General features: G+C 40.5%; 1 protein-coding gene across 19 annotated transcripts in view; it reads left to right on the top strand.

Annotated features, from left to right (window-relative positions):
• jakmip3 (Janus kinase and microtubule interacting protein 3) overlaps positions 1-17,751 on the top strand; it is a 151,688-nt gene that overhangs the window by 70,530 nt on the left and 63,407 nt on the right. For 6 of the 19 annotated variants that reach the window (XM_060939066.1, XM_060939060.1, XM_060939062.1 and 3 more), the window contains exons 4-5: positions 14,010-14,129; positions 16,109-16,255. In XM_060939066.1, coding sequence (XP_060795049.1) covers positions 14,010-14,129; positions 16,109-16,255 — 267 coding nt within the window. Of the gene's footprint in view, positions 1-1,479; positions 1,681-14,009; positions 14,130-16,108; positions 16,256-17,751 lie in introns of all 19 variants that reach the window. The other 13 variants (XM_060939067.1, XM_060939054.1, XM_060939056.1 and 10 more) reach the window with 6 other exon arrangements.

Below are 17,751 nucleotides of genomic sequence, written 5' to 3'. Positions count from 1 at the left end.
CTCTCTCTCTCTCTCTCTCACTTTGCACCATTACACAATAAATATTCACAGTGAAAATATTTTGTAAGCGCGTTTCATGAACCAAGTTATAGGATTTGTTGACAACTCGCATCAAGTTCGTTACACTTCTACCCGGCGTGAAGCACTGACAGTCATGTGGTTGTGACGTCATCGTAAACAAATCCGTTCTACTCATCCAGATGACTTCGCAACGGCTCCGTTGCCAGATTTTTTCACTCTGGAACCCATTCTCAAAAGATTTCATTTTGGGGCACCCAAAACGCCGGTGCTGTGTGGACGCCAAGCCGAAACGATAAACAATTTTATCAGATTCACCTGAATCCGTTGCTGTGTGGACAGGGCGCAAGTATGCACTGACTTGTACAACCCCAGTGGCTGAGTATTTTCACCTAATGTGCATGTCTTTGGATAAATAATAAAGCACTGGATAAGTAATAAATCCATCCATCCATTATTGCTTATCCTTGTGCAGGGTCGCGGGCAAGCTGGAGCCTATCCCAGCTGACTATGGGCGAGAGGCAGGGTACACCCTGGACAAGTCAACAGATCATCACCGGGCTGACACACAGAGACAAACAACCATTCACACTCACATTCACACCTACGGTCAATTTAGAGCCAGCAATTAGCCTAACCTGCATGTCTTTGGACGGTGGGGTGGAGTGGAGAGGGAGAACATGCAAACTCCACACAGAAAGGCTCCCATCGGCCATTGGGCTCAAACCCAGAACCTTCTTGCTGTGAGGTGACAGTGCTAACCACTACACTACTGTGCTGCCCAGTAATAAATAATACTAATAAATAATACTTTGGATAAATAAAAAAGCATACATTGAATTTTACTAATTGGTTAATTGAACAAAATAACACATTTTTTTAAATTATATATTCTGTTATTAGTGCAACTCTGTGGAACAAATTGCTGTTATAGTTACTACAGTTAATTTTGTTCTTTAAAAAAGTAGCGTTTAAAATACTATTTAAACTTTTTCTGTATTTGTCTTTTTTTAGTTTATGAAAATATATATCTGCAGTTTAATTCTTCTTCTTCAGTGGATTGACAACAACAATCATGGACTGTGATGACTGTGAAATAACCGAGCCTGCTTTTTAATTTCACAAATCTGAATATCAGTGTTGTAGTCCTACTCAACACACACACACACACACACACACACACACACACACACACACACACACACACACCAATTAATCTTGTTGCTGCTGCTCATTGCAATGGGTGGAGTCCATTACAGGCTAATGTCAGTGTTGCTATGGTGACTGCATTATTTGGGCAGACGGTGAATAGGGACATTTGGTTGGTCACCATGGGGAAATGTATGTCGATGGAAGAAAAAAAAAGCCTAAGGAAACGACTATGCCATGTGCAGGTCTAGAGTGTTATCTGAGTGTGTATCTGTGTGTGTGTGCATGACTATACTGTGTTCTGTCCTGTAGATGGATGAGATTAAGGTTAAAGAGCGCACTGTGCTCAGTCTGGAGAGGGACTTGGGTGTGCAGGCGGCTCACACTCGGAAGCTACAGCAGCAGAACCAGGCTGTAAGCGAACAGTTGGCTGTGATCAGAGACCTCAGCCCAAAGAAAGAGGTTCCATATTCACCCGGTGCAGGAGACACAGCAGACAACACAGCTAACCCTGTAAGCAAATTTAATTCCCCACCCACCTAATAATGTGCTCCCTGGTGAATGTTGCACCTACCTGCTGTTCAGAAATCAATATGGCCTTCAGTCAGGAAGTACAGTGGTGCTTGAAAGTTTGTGAACCCTTGAGGATTTTCTATAGTTCTGCATAAATATGACCTAAAACATAATCAGATTTTCACCCAAGTCCTAAAAGTAGATAAAGAGAACCCAGTTAAACAAATGGGACAAAAAATATTATACTTGGTCATTTATTTATTGAGGAAAATGATCCAATTTTGCATATCTGTATGTGGTAAAAGTATGTGAACCTTTGCTTTCAGTATCTGGTGTAACCCCCTTGTGCAGCAATAACTGCAACTAAACGTTTCCAGTAATTGTTGATCAGTCCTGCACACTGGCTTGGAGGAACTTTAGCCCATTCCTCCATACAGACACTGGGATGTTGGTGGGTTTCCTCACATGAACTGCTCGCTTCAGATCCTTCCACAACATTTCCATTGGATTAAGGTCAGGACTTTGACTTGGCCATTCCAAAACATTAACTTTATTCTTCTTTAACCATTCTTTGGTAGAACAACTTGTGTGCTTAGGGTCGTTGTCTTGCTGCATGACCCACCTTTTCTTGAGATTCAGTTCATGGACAGATGTCCTGGAATTTTCTTTTAGAATTCGCTGGTATAATTCAGAATTCATTGTTCCATCAATGATGGCAAGCCATCCTGGCCCAGATGCAGCAAAATAGGCCCAAACCATGATACTATCACCACCATGTTTCACAGATGGGATAAGGTTCTTATGCTGGAATGCAGTGTTTTCCTTTCTCTAAACATAACGCTTCTCATTTAAACCAAAAAGTTCTATTTTGGTCTCATCCATCCACAAAACATTTTTCCAGTAGCCTTCTGGCTTGTCCACGTGATCTTTAGCAAACTGCAGACAAGCAGCAATGTCCTTTTTGGAGAGCAGTGGCTTTCTCCTTGCAACCCTGCCATGCACACCATTGTTGTTCAGTGTTCTCCTGTTGGTGGACTCATGAGCATTAACATTAGCCAATGTGAGAGAGGCCTTCAGTTGCTTAGAAGTTACCCTGGGGTCCTTTGTGACCTCGCCGACTATTACACGCCTTGCTCTCGGCGTGATCTTTGTTGGTCGACTACTCCTGGGGAGGGTAACAATGGTCTTGAATTTCCTCCATTTGTACACAATCTGTCTGACTGTGGATTGGTGGAGTCCAAACTCTTTAGAGATGGTTTTGTAACCTTTTCCAGCCTGATGAGCATCAACAACGCTTTTTCTGAGGTCCTCGGAAATCTCCTTTGTTCGTGCCATGATACACTTCCACAAACATGTGGTGTGAAGATCAGACTTTGATAGATCCCTGTTCTTTAAATAAAACAGGGTGCCCACTCACACCTGATTGTCATCCCATTGATTGAAAACACCTGACTCTAATTTCACCTTCAAATTAACTGCTAATCCTAGAGGTTCACATACTTTTGCCACTCACAGATATGTAATATTGGATCATTTTCCTCAATAAGTATAATGTTTTTGTCTCATTTGTTTAACTGGGTTCTCTTTATCTACTTTTAGGACTTGTGTGAAAATCTGATGATGTTTTAGGTCATATTTATGCAGAAATATAGAAAATTCTAAAGGGTTCACAAACTTTCAAGCACCACTGTAGCTCTGGTACTCAAGCTTCTTCACAACATCATGATGATCATCAGACCAACAAAAGTCATCATTATCTGATGAAGGTTTAGTGTTTGGCATTAAACATGTTTTTGTATTCAGATGATTCCTGAAACTTCAGTTTTTCAACATGTTGGTGTGTGTACCATGTGCATTTTAGGCCGAAGATATACAGTAACTGTTATATTTGTAAGGAAACAAATTTAGATGAAACCAATCACAGTGTTCACATCATATTTAAAATTTTACTGTACATTCCTAACTATGGTGATTAATTGTCTTTAGTATAAATACACAGGTGATGATAGAAAATCACACGTGCTGATTGGTCGAGAAATTCGGACAATTTCTCGATAATCACCTCGAGCAACTCAGCAAAATGGCAGCCAATCACTTTGTCACTTTGACTTCGTCTCGGTTATTATTCACCAATATTCACTTCACCTTCGGTGAATAATTCACTTCACCTTCGGTGAATAATCCACATTCACTGGATATGAGCAATCACATGCTCTGATTGGCTCCTCTATTACTAGGATATCAGCTCATATACCGTGAGTAGAGAAAAACAAAATGGCAGAGCGTGTTTGTTGCTGAACCATCTGAGGATGAAATAAAAACTCTACTCGAAAACAAAACACTAAAATATACCCAAAAAGCAACAAAATATGGAATAAAAGTATTTGATTGTAAGAACGTATCTTTTTTGTTTTTCAAGAATTGTTATCGCATTTTTCACAAATTGCTATTGTCATTTTGCCGGTTTGTTTACATTCTAAACAGAAATGATTTTGTCGGACATTTTGTATAAAGTTTTTATTGATCAAATTTGCGAAAAATAAAAAGAAATAAATAAATAAAGAAAGAAAGCACAACTTTATTCATCACACACTTGTGAAATTCCTCTCTGCATTTACCCATCTGAAGCTGTGAACACACACACACACACGCACACACACACACGTGAGCAATGAGCACACACACATACCCAGAGCAGTGGGCAGCCATGCTAACAGCGCCCGGGGAGCAGTTGGGAGTTCGGTGCCTCGCTCAAGGGCACCTCAGCCCAAGGCCGTCCCATATTAACCTAACCGCATGTCTTTGGACTGTGGGGGAAACCGGAGCACCCGGAGGAAACCCACGCAGACACGGGGAGAACATGCAAACTCCACACAGAAAGGCCCCCGCCGGCCACTGGGCTCGAACCCAGAACCTTCTTGCTGTGAGGCGACCTTGCTAACCACTGTGCCGCCCAAATGCTCTGTTTCTCAAAATCCAGTGAATGTGGATAGAATAAAACAGTTATTCTACTCAATCTCGTCGTACATGGATTATAACCAACTCGGCGCTATACACCTTGTTAGCGATCAGCTCATGTACAATTTGATTTCATGGAGTTACTATTAAATATAAGGTATTCTGTCTAAGTCATGAAGTCCTAATCAGCAGGTGAGATCACCTGACTGTGTTTACCCACACACCAGTGAAACAGAATCATGATTGGAAAGTTTCCTTTTGGAATTTCAAGAATTTTACCCTATTCATATCAGGCAAAAAATGATAATAAAATGAAAGCTTTATTCCACTATTCACAGGTGATTCTATGAAATAATAATGAACTGAAGTTACAACCAAGACATGTTTAGATTCTTATTACCAGAAAGTGCTTTAAGGAGAACTGAAGTCATTTTGAAACTTGCTTTATTTCTTAATTAACGTGTTATTCAATTACGTTTTCAGTTTTAGTAACCTTATATCGTGACTCATATTGGCAACTAATTGCAATTAAATATTATACTTATCGGCCTATTCGGTTTTTAGCCATGTTGAATTGAGTTCGTTTGGTCCACGGCAGGCGTCGCTTATCCATGCAATCTTTACAAGACTCGTGCGAGACTTTGAAATGTGAAGTGTCAGCCAAGTCTCAGTGCCGCCATTTTGAAAACTGTTTTCCAAACGAAATATTGTACAAAAACGAGTTTAAATGACGATTACTGCCGACTTTTTTCAAACTTTCCTGATTGCTTTCAAAACAAACAAAACTTCCGGCTTGATTACGTCAGCATTCGAAAGAGGGCGCACGCATCTTTTGACGAAGTTGGCAGATGTTGGTCACTTTGACTTCCGCTGTACGTTTTACTTCCGTCCTACGATGTCTCGCACAGGTCTCGACGAATCTCGTTTACGGCCGTTGCTTTGACATATGGACTGATATATTACATAGCGTATTTCAAACACTCATAACTTGCTATAGCAGTGACAAAATAGCTATCAAAAATGCATTCCTATATTTAATAAAATGAGATAAATAGAATTTTGATAATAAAAAAATGTGCCTTCAGTTCTCCTTTAAACCTTCTCCAAAGGCCCAAAGGATACTCTGCAGAAACTAGAACAGGCACTCGACCATGACATAGCAGTAAACCCATACCAAACAATATTATGAGACACTAAGCACATTTGCTATGATTGGTGGTTACTCCGAGCTAGCGGTGGCACAGAAATTAAGCCTGTAATTGAATTTCCTGATTGGTGCTTTAAGGCTCAAATCTCACCAACCCAGCCTTCCTCCAAAGAACAGTTAAGACTATGAGACTGCTTTTGTATTGCCTGGAAAGTGAGATGTTAAACCAAATGTGACAACATAAATTTGGGGATTTCATCATTGTTCCATATGTTATTTGAAAGTTACATGGAAAAACTGAATTCAAACCTAAACCTTATCAGATAGTCTGATAGTGTAATCACACACATGGTACAGAACTTCAGTAGATTGTTTGGAGACTGTTGGGTTGCTGTTAAATCAGATTGGATGTTGTGAATTCAGCATACATGGCAACATTCACCACAACCTGCTTCAGAAGAATGCTAATAATTTTGACACCCGCTTCGCTGTCTATACTCACTGTAAACACTTTCCTGATTCACTGCTGGCTTCAGCTTTGATTGTTAACCTGGCAGGTTGCTCCATGCCAAATTGGTGTTTTGTATTTGTGAAAGCTTTCTGTTTTTCTTTTTTGAGATGTATATTTTCTTTAAACCTTTTTACAGCAGTTTCAAAACCGTTTCTTTTCAATACCTGTGTTGCATAATCCTAGCATGTGAATGACTTCTTAACGCTTATCCTTAATGACTTCAGAGAAAAACAGTTGATACACCAACCAAAATACAATCAGCGCATAGTATACTAACATTAGCACTGAAAAATAATGCTCATTGATTTACTGAAGATCCATCATTTTGGCATATCATGACAGTGAGGTTGCTGCTCTGATGGTTTCAGCCATCAAAGTGTCTAGAAAACATTACAGTAGTGGTTTCCTGTTGCCTTCTACTGGATTATTATAGAGGTTTTCTCCTCAGCAACCATTCACACTCACATTCCCACCTATGGGCAATTTAGGCCCTGTCCACACAGCAACGGATTCAGGTGAATCTGATAAAATTGTTTATCGTTTCGGCCTGGCATCCACACGGCACCGGCGTTTTGGGTGCCCCAAAATGAAATCTTTTGAGAACGGGTTCCAGAGTGAAAAAATCTGGCAACGGCGCCGTTGCGAAGTCGTCTGGATGAGTAGAACGGATTTGTTTACGATGACGTCACAACCACATGACAATCCCGCCAGCAAAAATAGGGAAAAAAAAGGAGCGATCTCACCTCTTCAGATGTTGGTTTAAGTCCGACAAGACATTCCTCAAAAAGGGCGTAGAAGAACAAAGTAATCCATCAACGTGTAGCATTCAATTTATTCCGGACCATTAAAGAATTCTGGAGGATATCAGAATGTTGGCGTACCGGCTGCCATCTACCCCCGTTCATTCCTCTCTTTCTCCGTCTACCCCCATTCATTCCTCTCCATCTACCCCTGTTCATTCCTCTTTCCGCGTCTCCATTCAAAAAACGAGCACATGATTTAAAGGGACTATAGCATAGGACAGGGAGTGAGAAGGTGTGCGCGTGTGACAGTGACAGGGAAGAACCTAGGCTCATGCTCGCCCTGAATTTCTCTTAAAGTGAAGGCAGAAGAACGTTCAGCGCCTGGCCAGGCTTTCTATGTATTAATTTACATAGACGATTAAATATAAATAAGTGTCTTAGACAATAGATACTATTTTACGCGACTGACTATAATCAAAACTTTATGTGGCTGATGCTACAGAAGAAGGGGTTTATGCGCATGCGTCTACTTCTTCTATTGTTCTGGTGTCTCCGATGGGACCGTCTTACAGCGCATGTAGAGGTGTGGCATGTGTATTGCATCGTTTTCAGCAAGCGTTGCGTTGCCATATGAACCTGATATTTTACTGATCTTGTTGTCCTGTGGATGTAGCACGGGCGATTGCTCTAAGACAACGAGGGAGGCTCAGCCTCCTCTAAAAATGCCCTTATAACTTTAATGTGTGCGTGAGTTTCTCCCCCTCGTGACAGCGCGATGCAGTGCAGCCTCAGTGGGCTTCAATGGCATTGGGAGCTCTGCGCTTTCAATCTCAAAATGCAAGACGATTATTGGACAAATACTGCGAAAATGCCCGCCTACGAACTCCCACGGACTCCCAGCCTCAGTGGACTTCAGTGGCATTTGGGAGCTATGTGCTTTTCAATCTCAAAATGCAAGACGGTTATTGGACAAATACTGCGAAAACGCCCGCCCACGGACTCCGAGCCTCACATGGGAGGGACATGGCAGTTTCTGCGAGGAGACTGGTGATTGGTGAAAGCGGCCAGATATTTTCTTTGATTGACAGCTCGTTTCAACTATAGACAGGCAGCGGTACAGTGTTGCCAGATTGGGGGTTTCCCACTCAATTGAGCGGTTTTAAGTGCATATTGGCGGGTTTTGAACATATTTTGGGCTGGATAACGTCAGCAGTATCTGGCAACATCAGTTCAGTCCCATGCGGATTCGCAAATGCTGTGGTGTATTGTAAGAGATCAGCTTACATTTCGATTTCATTCATTACATACGGTTTCTACCAGCTTTTTTAGTTTGTATATATTTTCACTGTAAATAAAGTGTAAATATAGTGTTGTCAAGTTTGCTATCTTAGTTCCAGAAATTTCGTTTATTTGAGTGACTGAACTTGAACTTGAGGGGGCTAGTCAGCTAGCAAGAAAGCTGCGCACGGATGCCAAGCATTGCTGATTTAATTTTGGCAAAGCCATTTGCCAGTCTTCCTTTCGAGGAAAAAATTAAAATTAAAGAGCAGGGTAGACCAACGCCTCAAATTGACTTGGTGAAAAAGGTCGGGAATAATACTCGTTCCTTTCAGCTCTCCTGGTACGAGAAAGTGAATTGGCTAACAGCAAGTGACCCACATCAACAACAGTAAATAGGCTACTTTAGTAATATGTCATGGATGGACCAAAAATATAGAATCTATTTAAAATGTTTATGCTGAGTATATTATATTGGAATATATATTTTTCTGGATATGAATTAAACACAGCTACAATTTGGAAAACATTTTTAAACAAAAACACAGCCGAGAACATTTCACACTACAGACCTGGATTAAAAGTGAAGGGTTATCAAAATTGTCAATAAAACATTTCTCAGTCAAAATAAGTAAAATATAGGGAAAGTGTCACTGAATGAAATGTGTGGCACCCAGCTCTACTGCTGAGGTTCCTGACAAAGAGCTGCTTTCAATAATGATCAATTTTTAAACAACATGCCACAATTTTAAAATATAAAATGTGAAAATATACCCCCCTCCCCCCAACACCACCATCATGTATATTGGACAGTAGGCTAATGGGCCAAAAGAACCTGTTATTTCACAGTTTGTGACGCTGCCAACAATCAGCCAGATCAGAGGCAAGAGTATGGGCAAAATTGATGTGTTTTTTCTTTTAAAATCTGGAAATATCGTAACCGACCAGCCTCCCCTGTTTGAAAGACTACCAACCGCCACTGGGATGTAGCCTTAGAGTCACCAGTTAACCTAACCTGCATGTTTTTGGACTGTGGGGGAAACCAGAGCACCCAGAGGAAACCCATGCAAACACGGGGAGAACATGCAAACTCCGCACAGAAAGGCCCCTTTCAACCACTCGGCTCAAACCCAGAACCTTTTTGCTGTGAGGCAACAGTGCTAACCACTACACCACCATGCTGCCTTTCCTGAAGATAGTGAAGATAAAATAAAATATAGTAGAGAAATAACAAGTCATGATACTGTAGTAAGGACACCATATTGTGAAATGATTCGTCAGTTTTTCAGACACCGTTTCTTCATTCTTTATTAAATCATTATGTTGATATACATTCAAACTTTCCTTTAGCAGTTGTATGTATATGTGAAAACTACTGTATTACTGCTTTTGAATCACCAATCAGCCATAACATGAAAGCCACTGATAGGTGAAGGGAATACTATTGATTATCTCATTAAAATTGGCACCTTTCAAGGGGCAGGATATACTAGATAGCAAGTAAACAGTCAGTTCTCGAAGTTGATGTGTTGGAAGCAGGAAAAATGGGCAAGTGTAAGGATCTGGGGTGGGTTTCCCAGTAGCATCACAGCACAAAGATCATTGTTAAATGGTAGAGTGAGCAGCACAATGAACACTCACTCTCCTAGTTAAGATGCTCTTAGTGTTAAGAGGCTTTTGGGAAACCTACACTGAGTGACTTTGACAAGGGCTAAATTGTGATGGGTTGATGACTGGGTCTGAGCATCTCCAAAATGCCACATCTTATGGGGTGTTCTCGGTATGCAGTGGTTAGTACCAAACAAAAGTGGTCCAAGGAGGGACAACCAGTGAACCGGTGACAGGGTCATGGGTGCCCAAGGCTCATTGATGCATATGAAGAGCAAAGACTAGCCCATCTGGTATAATCCCAAAGAAGAGCTACTGGACCACAAATTGCTGAAAATGTTCATGATGACTATGATAGAAAGATGTCAAAACATACAGTTCATCACAGTTTTCAGAGTGCCCAGAGTGCTGACCCCAATCCATTACAGAAAGTGCCAACAAAAGGCCCATGAGCATCAGAACTGGACCATGGAGTAATGGAAGATGGTGGCTTGGTCTGATGAATCATGTTTTCTTTTACATCATATGGATGGCTGCGTGTGTGTGTGTGTGTGTGTGTGTGTCACTTACCTGGGGAAGAGATGTCACTAGGATGCACTATGGGAAAAAGGCAAGCCAGTAGAGGCAGTGTGATGCTTTAGGCAACATTATGCTGGGAAACCTTGGGTCCTGGCATTCATGTGGATGTTACTTTGATACATACAAAGTACGTAAACATTTGTGTGGACCAAGTATACCCCTTGATGGGAATGGTATTTACTTATGGCAGTGGCCTCTTTCAAAAGGATAACATGCCCTGCCATACTGCAAAAATTGTTCAGGACTGGTTTGAGAAACATGACAAAGAGATGTGATATGGATATGTGTTGACTAGGGCTCCAAATTCCCCATATCTCAAACCAATTGAGCATCTGTGGGACATGCTGGATAAAACAAGTCTGATCCATGGAGGCTTGACTTCACAATTTGCAAGATTTAAAGGCTCTGCTGCTAATGCCTTGGTGCCAGATGTCACAGTACACCTTTAGAGGTCTTGTGGAGTCCATGCCTCGACTGGGTAGAGCTGTTTTGGCAGCTCTACCCAGCAGGTGGTTTTAATGCTATAGCTGATCGGTGTATAGCTAAAACATTTATAACAATTAACACCTGCTTTATTTTGTCATTAGGAGATTGTTTGTTTGAATCCCATCCCATTGCCAATCATGGCCAAAGGAGCAAAGTTGGCCATGTTCTCTGGGAAGAAGGGATGACATACTTACTCTCTCCTGTCAATCACAGGGATACTAGCCAATCATGTACATCTGTGAGCTCATGTATCAGGAAAAGAGTGGATAGTGCTTTCCTCTAAGTGTGTTACACTGCCCTGTGATGCAGCATAACCAGCAGTTCAAAAACCAAAAAGTATGTGATTGCCTGGGATCACACGTCTTGAAGAAGCACATGAAAGCCTTCACCCTCCCTAGTTGGTACTGATGTATGATAAGGGAGAGCAGGCTAGTGGTTGGGAATTAAAAAAAAAAGTGGGTAAAAAAAATTATTAATCAAAAAAAGAATGAAAAATGAAGTCACAATGGATGATTTTGGATTTATCATCCAGGATTGGTTATTGTCTGGACTGTAGTTTTTCCTCAGTAAAAGCTCATTATATCAGAATGTAAAATAAATAAATAAACTAGAAGAGCACTTGAAGAATGCAGTCCTCCACCAAGGACAACCGTGAACTCTTCTATGATATGCAAATCTGCAACTGCAACCACTTTATATGTCTGGCTAGTATACTTCCAAAACTATTGCAATCATCTGACTAAATGTGTATTATGAGAGGAAAAAATGGCACCACTGAATGTGGATTGTGAGCTGGAGTCATATTTCTACAATGGCTATGTTTTGCCACTACTAAGATTTACTGCCATCTACTGGATTTTAAGATGTATGGCATTGTTGAGCACAGACTTCTGCCGAGGCCAATGCCGTATCTCGCAACGTGAGCAAAAGTGAGACGAAATTAGTGGATCCGCCGTGTGATTCAGATCTGCTCCAAAATTTAATCGGTTCTTCCTTGGCCCATGCTTCACCCTTCCACCAAGTTTCATGGGCATCAGGTCAGTAGGTTTTGCGCAAACCTACTTACAGACAGACAAACAAACAGCATGGAAAATATAACCTCCTTGGTGGAGGTAGCGAATAAATAAATATCCATTATCCATAACCACTTATCCTGTGCAGGGTCGCGGGCAAGCTGGAGCCTATCCCAGCTGACTATGGGCGAGAGGCAGGGTACACTCTGGACAAGTCGCCGGGTCATCGCAGGGCTGACACATAGAGACAAACAACATTTCACACCTACGGTCAATTTAGAACCACCAATTAGCCTAATCTGCATGTCTTTGGACTGTGGGGGAAACTGGAGCACCCGGAGGAAACCCACGCAGACACGGGGAGAACATGCAAACTCCATACGGAAAGGCCCCTGGGCTTGAACCCAGAACCTTCTTGCTGTGAAGAGACCGTGCTAACCAATACACCTCTGTGCCACCCTAATGTCCATCATGTAAAGCATCCATCCATCCATTATCTGTAACCGCTTATCCTGTGCAGTGTCGCGGGCAAGCTGCATGGAGCCTATCCCAGCTGACTATGGATGAGAGGTGGGGTACACTCTGGACAAGTCACCAGGTCATTGCAGGGCTGACACACAGAGACAAACAACAATTCACATTCACACCTACGGTCAATTTAGAGCCACCAATTAGCCTAACTTGTGTGTCTTTGGACTGTGGGGAAAACCGGAGCACCCGGAGGAAACCCACACAGACACGGGGAGAACATGCAAACTCCACACAGTAAGGCCCCCATCAGACACTTGGCTCGAACCCAGAACCTTCTTGCTTTGAGACGACAGTGCTAACCACTACAGCACCGTGCTGCCCTAATGTCCATCATTTAAAGCAGTTTTCAATAAATAAATAGAACACCAATGAGTTTGTGTGTGTGTGTAGAAACGGTCCCATTTGCATATTCGCTGCTTCCTTCTGGCTGATGAACCTCAGTGCATTTTGTCCTTTTTTTTTTTTTAACTAATTTCCCCCAGTAGTTATGCCCTACATATGCTTTTAAATGATATTGACATAAGTTATTAAGTTATTAATAGATTGTCTCCTGCACTGGGTATGAGCCTCTCGAAGTGTCCATTTTGTAAAATTATGGTCTATCTATATTGTATATGGATATTTATCTTTTTTCTCATAATCTCATTTATCAAGCACAATATATTGTTACGTACAAATACACCTTATACTGTTGGACTTGTAGACTGCTTTTCTCAGCTAAGCCGGTGGTGACCCGCAAGGCAGATGTGGAACGGTCTTCTTTCACGCTTGCTATAGAATGATAACTGCATGAACGATCACCTGTGCAGTACTGTAAGAACATAAGATGAGAAAACACACATCTTACACATCCCAGACTGTAAGATTCACACATTCTTCCACCTACACACCTTTACCTTAGCTTTCTTTTACCCCTGTATTGAATTTGTACGCTTGGCTGCTTTTCGTGATTTGCTTATTTGTTTGTATGTGTTTTTATTCACCAGTAGCTGACAGTGCTCTCTCTGGACTTTCAGTGCTTCGTATTTCAGATGTCTCTTACACATAAGCCTCAGTGTTTATTTACAGTGACAAGCTTTAGGGTACATTTTCATGTTTGAATAATTGTACAACATTCCTGAGACTACAGAGAGTAAGCTACAACTATATTGTAAGTTTAACTTCACCGTGTTTTCACCATATCCTCTTTTGTGATGCTAGTTTTGAAAGAAATTGCCTAAGGAAGTCATCACATCACCATAGAACCCAGTTGGTTTTTCATTGCATCTTATTTATGTCTTCTTGGGGTTATACTCTTAACGAAACACAAGCCAAGTCATTGTTAAACATCTGTAAAGACTTATAAATAAACTTTAGGCTTTCCTGAACAGCTGAGGAATGTTTCAGGCCTGAGAGCAGGCATTGAATGTGTGATTATGCTGTACATGATCCTCCAGCGTTGAGTTCCAGTTCTCTGCAGTCGGTTTGTGTTTCAGGTACAGCAGTTGGACGAGAAGGACGCTCGTCGTTTCCAGTTGAAAATCGCTGAACTGAGTGCCATCATTCGCAAGCTGGAGGACCGCAATGCTCTTCTCTCAGAGGAACGTAATGAGTTGGTGGGTAATACCAAGAAAATATAAACATAGGGTTGAATAAATGCGTTCGAACATGCTGATGTGGGAATTATACTGAGATGGAAAAATGAAATGGGTCAAAACTTCATACACTACCGTTCAAAAGTTTGGGGTCACCCAGACAATTTTGTGTTTTCCATGAAAAGTGGCACTTTTATTTACCACCATAAGTTGTAAAATGAATAGAAAATATAGTCAAGACATTTTTCTGGCCATTTTGAGCATTTAATCGACCCCACAAATGTGACGCTCCAGAAACTCAATCTGCTCAAAGGAAGGTCAGTTTTATAGCTTCTCTAAAGAGCTAAACTGTTTCCAGCTGTGCTAACATGATTGTACAAGGGTTTTCTAATCATCCATTAGCCTTCTGAGGCAATGAGCAAACACATTGTACCATTAGAACACTGGAGTGAGAGTTGCTGGAAATGGGCCTCTATACACCTATGGAGATATTGCACCAAAAACCAGACATTTGCAGCTAGAATAGTCATTTACCACATTAGCAATGTATAGAGTGGATTTCTGATTAGTTTAAAGTGATCTTCATTGAAAAGAACAGTGCTTTTCTTTCAAAAATAAGGACATTTCAAAGTGACCCCAAACTTTTGAACGGTAGTGTATTTTTCATATTGATCAAATTTGGGACGTGTACAGTATTAATGAAGGAGGGTGTGAGACTCGCAAGAGTGGCAATTGAAAGTCATCCTGATTTTCATTTAAACCCACAATCTTCCAAACACAAGCTCAAAAACCTTACCTCGAAGCCAGCACTGCCCTTTATTCGCCTAACTACACTGACAGGAAACCTGCTGATGTCACATATTATAATATCAGAACCTATAAAAGGAAATAAATTTGTCCTAGTCAGCGTAATGTGATAATACAAGTGACAACAGTCCTTGCTGTATTCTCAGAGATACAACGCTGATACACAATCATGTTTTTCGATCAAGACAGGATTAGGATTAGATCAGTATATTAAACCTGCAATGTAATATTCAGGGCTTTGAACCAGAATTTTTTTTCTATTGGTTCGTTCCGAACAGAAACGGAATTTTAACGTTTCCAGTTTTGGGTTCCACCATTAAATAGACGTTCCCGAACCGGTTAGAACAAAAAAATTTCGTTCCCGGAACGGTTAATTACGTTCCCTGCCAGCTGTTTAACAAATGGCTATAAAATTATGTCTATCTCATCCAGCTTAAGCCAAATGTAGGCTAATTCTATTACAACCTTCATTAAATAAGACAAGAAATAATTCAAAATAATTATTTCAAATGTTGGCGATTTGGATTCTCAGTATGTCTTCCCATCTACACAAACAGAAAAAGTGCCAAAAATGAAAGATAATTCGTTTAGTGTGTTACCAAAGGCTAGTCAGGCCCTATGCATTGATAGGCTAACAGAGGTTAACGCCATTTAATGTTCGCAAGCCTCTCATTAACGTGGACAAATATATTGATATCGTGTTTGAAATTGACGTTTTTGAATAACGATAGACTGCAATATTTACCTCTTATTTAAGATGTGGAGACGTGATAGTAGTCCACCCTCCCGCTCTCTACATTCAGTCAGTGAACGTCACACAGGAAGTGAACCCCAGCGGGTCATAGAAACTTGCGCAGGAGAAGAATGGCTTTTATTTGTAGGCTACGGAAACTTTGAGGAACGAAATAAAAACCGGTATTAACCGGTTACCATTATTTTTAATAAGCGTTTCTGTTCCGGAACATAAAAAATAATAAAGTTTCTGGTTTCGTTTCTGTTCCATGTGAAATAGAAAAAGTTCCCGGTTTTCGTTTTCGTTCCTTGAACCGGTTCAAAGCCCTGGTAATATTCATCAATGAATATTGTCCCCACTGCTCAATTATATAGACTGTTCATTTATGTAAAGGTTAGATGTAAATGTACACGTTTACTCGCATTTATGTCTGTGTGTGTGTGTGTTTTTTAATCCACAGCTGAAGCGTCTCCGTGAAGCAGAAAGCCAGTATAAACCACTTCTGGATAAGAATCGGCGTCTGAGTCGTAAGAACGAAGAGCTGGCTCATGCTTTCAGACGCATGGAGAACAAACTACGTTTCATCACGCAGGAGAATATAGAAATGGTGCTACACACATGTAACATGCATTTACATAATAAACCAAAAGCTTTGAACCTTCGCACAAATTACATTTCAAACCGAAATATATCATGCACATTGAGACACTTCAGTAGACTTTGAATCATCAAGTGGCTGCTTGCGTTTTATATTTAACCGATTCAGGATTACTTTATTTTCATGCACAATAACAAAGAACCTGCTGTTCTCTGTGTTTCTCTCTCATTTGCATTAATGTTGTTAGGTTTCAGATGTAATTGCCCATAATCATCCACAGTGCACCAACAACATTAGAATAACAATTATTGATTCTTTCTTCCACATTAATGATGCTCACAAAAAGATCAGTTACTGCATATTGTAAATAACCCTGGAGGCTCTTACTGGAATATACCGTAGCTCTCATCAATTGTTCATCAATTGCCATAATGCCATGTAAACCAAATATTATATTTGCACAGCATGGCTGTAAGTAAACGAAGGCTAGTAGTGTTCAAATACCAGTTAAGCCATGAGAATTAATTATCGATATACACAGGATATAAATCAGTATCTTGGTTTCAGTACTCATAAATACCCACTGTCTTTCCACGTGACCTTTTCAGGAGCGATACATTACATTAATTAGCTCATGCAAGAGGATAAGTCTAATCCATCAGCTCCACTGAAACTGATCTGGCGCGTTTAGAAATCAAAATGAGTGTTATGTTTGCTATGGTGTATTAAAGAATTCAACTTTCTTTAACAGGTTCGAAAAAAAAAAACCCTAAAATGCACCCATTTGTCTTGCTCCAATTCACCTGATTAGCTTTACACCTTATAATCAAGTACCTCCTGGGTTTAGGTGTATGTGTTTGAGCAGAAACAAGAGAAATTGTGGCATGCTGATTCATAGATAGATGCTGTAGGCTGAAATGTGAAATGGCTTTTTTTTTTTTTTTGACTACATTGTTACACATGACTGTCTCATGTCCCAGATTAAAATGCATGCATTTAAAATACAGGGTGTTTCAAAAAATGTGATATTATTCGAGATGTACAGTAAATATCCCAGAAACTACAGTACCGTTCAAAAGTTTGGGGTCACTTTGAAATGTCCTTATTTTTGAAAGAAAAGCACTGTTCTTTTCAATGAAGATCACTTTAAACTAATCAGAAATCCACTCTATACATTGCTAATGTGGTAAATGACTATTCTAGCTGCAAATGTCTGGTTTTTGGTGCAATATCTCCATAGGTGTATAGAGGCCCATTTCCAGCAACTCTCACTCCAGTGTTCTAATGGTACAATGTGTTTGCTCATTGCCTCAGAAGGCTAATGGATGATTAGAAAACCCTTGTACAATCATGTTAGCACAGCTGAAAACAGTTGAGCTCTTTAGAGAAGCTATAAAACTGACCTTCCTTTGAGCAGATTGAGTTTCTGGAGCATCACATTTGTGGGGTCGATTAAATGCTCAAAATGGCCAGAAAAATGTCTTGACTATATTTTCTATTCATTT

The sequence above is a fragment of the Neoarius graeffei genome, chromosome 14 (genome assembly GCF_027579695.1).
Source record: "Neoarius graeffei isolate fNeoGra1 chromosome 14, fNeoGra1.pri, whole genome shotgun sequence".
NCBI lineage: Eukaryota > Metazoa > Chordata > Actinopteri > Siluriformes > Ariidae > Neoarius > Neoarius graeffei.
Note: the sequence above shows the minus strand (reverse complement) of the source record. Positions and strands in the feature narration are given on the sequence as shown.